At 37.1% G+C, this 3624-nt stretch overlaps 1 protein-coding gene across 1 annotated transcript; it reads right to left on the reverse strand.

The window, feature by feature from the left end:
• Positions 1 to 2567, reverse strand: LOC113728029 ((+)-neomenthol dehydrogenase-like). The gene is made up of 5 exons (XM_027252492.2): positions 2304 to 2567; positions 1923 to 2172; positions 1575 to 1634; positions 936 to 1115; positions 1 to 559 (listed from the first exon to the last, which is right to left on the reverse strand). Exons 1-5 carry the CDS (start codon positions 2336 to 2338, stop codon positions 188 to 190), a joined length of 897 nt encoding a protein of 298 aa, XP_027108293.1. The 5' UTR covers positions 2339 to 2567; the 3' UTR covers positions 1 to 187.
• Between the last annotated feature and the right edge of the window lie 1057 nt (positions 2568 to 3624).

Genomic DNA, 3624 nt, shown 5'->3' on the forward strand with positions numbered 1-3624 from the left:
GAAGGTATTTAACATTTTTTGCATAAACCAGGAAATAACTGTTTATACTTAGGTAAGGAGTGTCTCAAATTTAACAGAGCAAATCATAGTCTTCATCTTCGAAAATAACATGGAACTAGTATGCCTAGAAAGTACATGTCTACAATTTAATCTTTGACCACAACAACTGTTTCTAAAGGATTCATTTTCATTCAAAAGATGTGACTTGGTTACTGGAAAAGAACAAGCCAGAAGGTCCATCATTGGACAGCAGAGCTAGCTTCACAGGACTTTCAGCACCTTCTTCTACAGGCAAAGTGCCAGTATTATAATTTATATCTGTTTTGACAAAGCCAGGACACACACAATTCACCTTGAAATTTGGGAATCTCTTGGCCAGAATTCTTGTGTATGCATTCAAGGCTGCTTTCGAGATGACATAAGCTAAAGGCCAGCCTTTGGCTTCTTGGTAACCCTCATTGAAGTCTTGCAGAAATTCCTTGACCACTTTATCAACCCTCTCTTCTGTAAGGTTTTCAGCATCGCCTAATGTTCTTTTAGCCCATCCATATTTTATACACTGAAACATGGTATGAAATGCATATAGGAGTTAGAATGCCGATAAACTAGAACTACAACAAGATTCTATATGATAATACTGTGTTACGTTCAGAAAATTAAACCAATTCTTACTGTAAACTCAGTTTAGAGTTCAAAGAACATTGAGTCTTTGACCGAGGAGACTCAAATATTCTGACTCACGATCGTTCTGAGAGTTATATTCAGTCACTGTTGAAATCCATACAGATGATAAATGCTATACTGATGATATCAGCTACTTATTTGCAAATGAATCTACGGGGAGAACTTTCATCTTACTTTCTCAAAATACATGCTCCCTCCTATTTGGAATAAATGTCCATATACATGAGCAAGTATATTGCCAAGTTCTGTACCTCTAACTTTCCCATGGATGAGGAAACACTGACAATCCTTGGTGATTCAGATAATTGGAGAAGAGGAACACAGGCTTCAACCATTCTTTTTGCACCATAATAGTTCGTTTGCAAGCATTCAACTGCCAACTCATATGTCTGGGTTGCTATCTCTTCAAAGTTAATTTCAGTTCCTGCTGCCTACATTGATGAAAACATAGAAGCCTACATAAACATAGAAGCGTCAAATTGGACACTTACTAAACGGAATTAGTGTATGAAACCCACAGACCCGCCCTCATTACCTGCAAGCATCCTCTTCAAAAAAGTATCACTTTAGAACAGGAATGCAGGAAACGAGCATGAGATGTGAAAAGTTAACAGAGAGGCAAAGTCTTCAGAAGTTCAACACTTCAATTTCTGGTTTAGTTGATTCTTCCCAATAGTGCGACTTACCTGCTGCTATCAAGAAATTAATGGGAAGCTAGCCAAATAACTAGTAGCCTTAGTAAATGTTTCCTGTCTGCTCATCTACTTGTTTGATCTTTTTTCTATTTTTAATTCTGAACGCCATGAATAATATTTTCAGTTTATTTCTCTTGTTTCTACCCTCAAATTGTGTACTGGTTCAGCACCAACTTATGTTACACAAAAACTTACAGCAGCAGCTCTTATAGCAGCCTCGTCTACGAGAGCTCCACCAATCCCTGCATTGTTCACCTGAAACAACAAAATTACAATTGAAACAAGGATATATGATTGTAGCATATAGAGATATTTTTAGTTGTGCCCTTTTTCAATTTGTAAATGTTTAGTAGTTGTCACAGGTTATCTCAAATAATAGGAACAAGGTTCCAATGTCTAATAGTACTTCACACTTCAAAGGAAGCAAATTAAGTTAAAAATCTTGCAAGAAACTTTGGAAAATGAACTAGATTTCCCACAATTCCTACCTATTTACATTCAAAAGTAAAATTTGACATCAAATATGTAAATTTCTGATCATACCAAGATATCAAGCCTTCCAAGCTCAGTGTTGATGAACTCAGCAAGCGAAGCAACACTAGATGAATCCCCCACATCAAGCTGATGGAAGAGCAGATTACCAGAAAGACCACCAGAATCTCTGAGCCTATGAAGAGCATCAAGCCCCCTCTTCTCATCTCTAGCAGTCAACACCACAGTGATCCCCTGAGAAGCTAACTGCCTGCATATCTCCAGTCCAATCCCTCTGTTTGCTCCTGTTACAACTGCACATCTTCAATGTAAACAAAAAAAAAAGGGTCAAAAAATTAAAAACTGTGGGATGACTATTAAATATGACTGTGTAATTAGTTTTCAAGACAAACCCGATATGCACTAAGCTCACAGGTATTAGGAGTTAAATACCTTTTCGGGCTGTTACCGATGCTTGCTTCAGCCATTAGTGGTGAATTAAGATGTGTTTCAGAGGAATCTCGATAATGTGTTTTACTCCTTCAAAAGGCTTGGAAATTTGGAAATGCCATTTCATTTTAACAGTTATTTAAATGGTTGCCAGGTTGTACTGTTGAGGATCTGATGAGCCAAATTATTAAATAATCCGAATCATTTGGCTCTGTCTAATTTTAACAATATCAAATGGGAGCCACTATTGAGCATTTTTTATTTCATTTTCTTGATTCGTTTCTATCATGCTTCAACCTGCTTCAACCACCTTCTCAAGTCAATTGCATCTGATCAAGAATCTTCTTTTAACTTTATATCTTATGTATGCATAGAATATAGTGACGAGGTTGCCATTTGCTTCCAAAGTAAATTACCTACTAGTTTATACACGTACACAAGCCACAAGAGTATTGGGGTTTCTGATCATACCAACATATCCAGGCGAATGCGGCAAGGGAGGCAACACTTCAAGAATTGCCTACTTCATGTTAATGAAAAAGCACAATATTATCAGAATTCAGAAAAGCCATTAGACCTTTGAGCTTGTGAAGAGCATTAAGTCCCTTCTCCTCTACTCTAACGGTTAACACCGCAATGATATCAAAAGAAGTAAACTCCCTGCATACCTACAATCCAATCTCTTTTTTAGCTTTTGTCAAAACTGCATATCTTCAAGAAAACCACCCCCACCCAAAGAAAAAGAAAAGGAAAAAAAAATAAGCAAATCACTAGGGAATGGCAAGCATGGAATTTGGACTTGCCCTTGGTTAGGTATTCAATTGCCAAATGCCAACCAGTATGCATGAAATTACGGCGTTGACTTGTTCAGAAATGGTAAGCTTATTCGTGCACTTAAGGCATCTATCCATCTGCCGTCCATTGGGCTCGATACATCTATGAATCTGTTGATATACAGATATATCATTTCACATTCTAAACAATCAGATCAGCTGGTAATTATATTTAACTAATCATGCCCGATGCCCATTTGATATTTCAGCATATTCTTACCTTAACAAGACAAGGAGGAAAGCAAGAAGAACAGTTGAAGTGGAAACAAGGAGTAACCAACGTCCATGGAAAAGGAAGTGAGACCAAACCATGCCTTTATTTTCTTAATACACTTCAGCAAAGGGTGCTGGACTCTTGATATGAATTTTTTGAAGAATCTTTTAGTTTGGTCCCCGTTTCCTTTTGCTCATACTAATGAAAACTTGACTCTTAAGAGATTCTGAACCCAAAAAAAAAAAAAAAAAGCTTTCTAATTGTAGCACATTAGTCC

This window comes from Coffea arabica, chromosome 2c (assembly GCF_036785885.1).
Source record: "Coffea arabica cultivar ET-39 chromosome 2c, Coffea Arabica ET-39 HiFi, whole genome shotgun sequence".
Lineage (NCBI taxonomy): Eukaryota > Viridiplantae > Streptophyta > Magnoliopsida > Gentianales > Rubiaceae > Coffea > Coffea arabica.

Bases quoted from the DNA above. Each gene is read 5' to 3' on its own strand.
- LOC113728029 (XM_027252492.2), bottom strand. From the start codon at position 2,338: ATGGCTGAAGCAAGCATCGGTAACAGCCCGAAAAG. The intron at 2,173-2,303 runs GTATTTAACTCC...TTTACATTGAAG, and splicing joins ATCGGTAACAGCCCGAAAAG to ATGTGCAGTTGTAACAGGAG. The intron at 1,635-1,922 runs GTATGATCAGAA...TTGTTGTTTCAG, and splicing joins TTGGAAGGCTTGATATCTTG to GTGAACAATGCAGGGATTGG.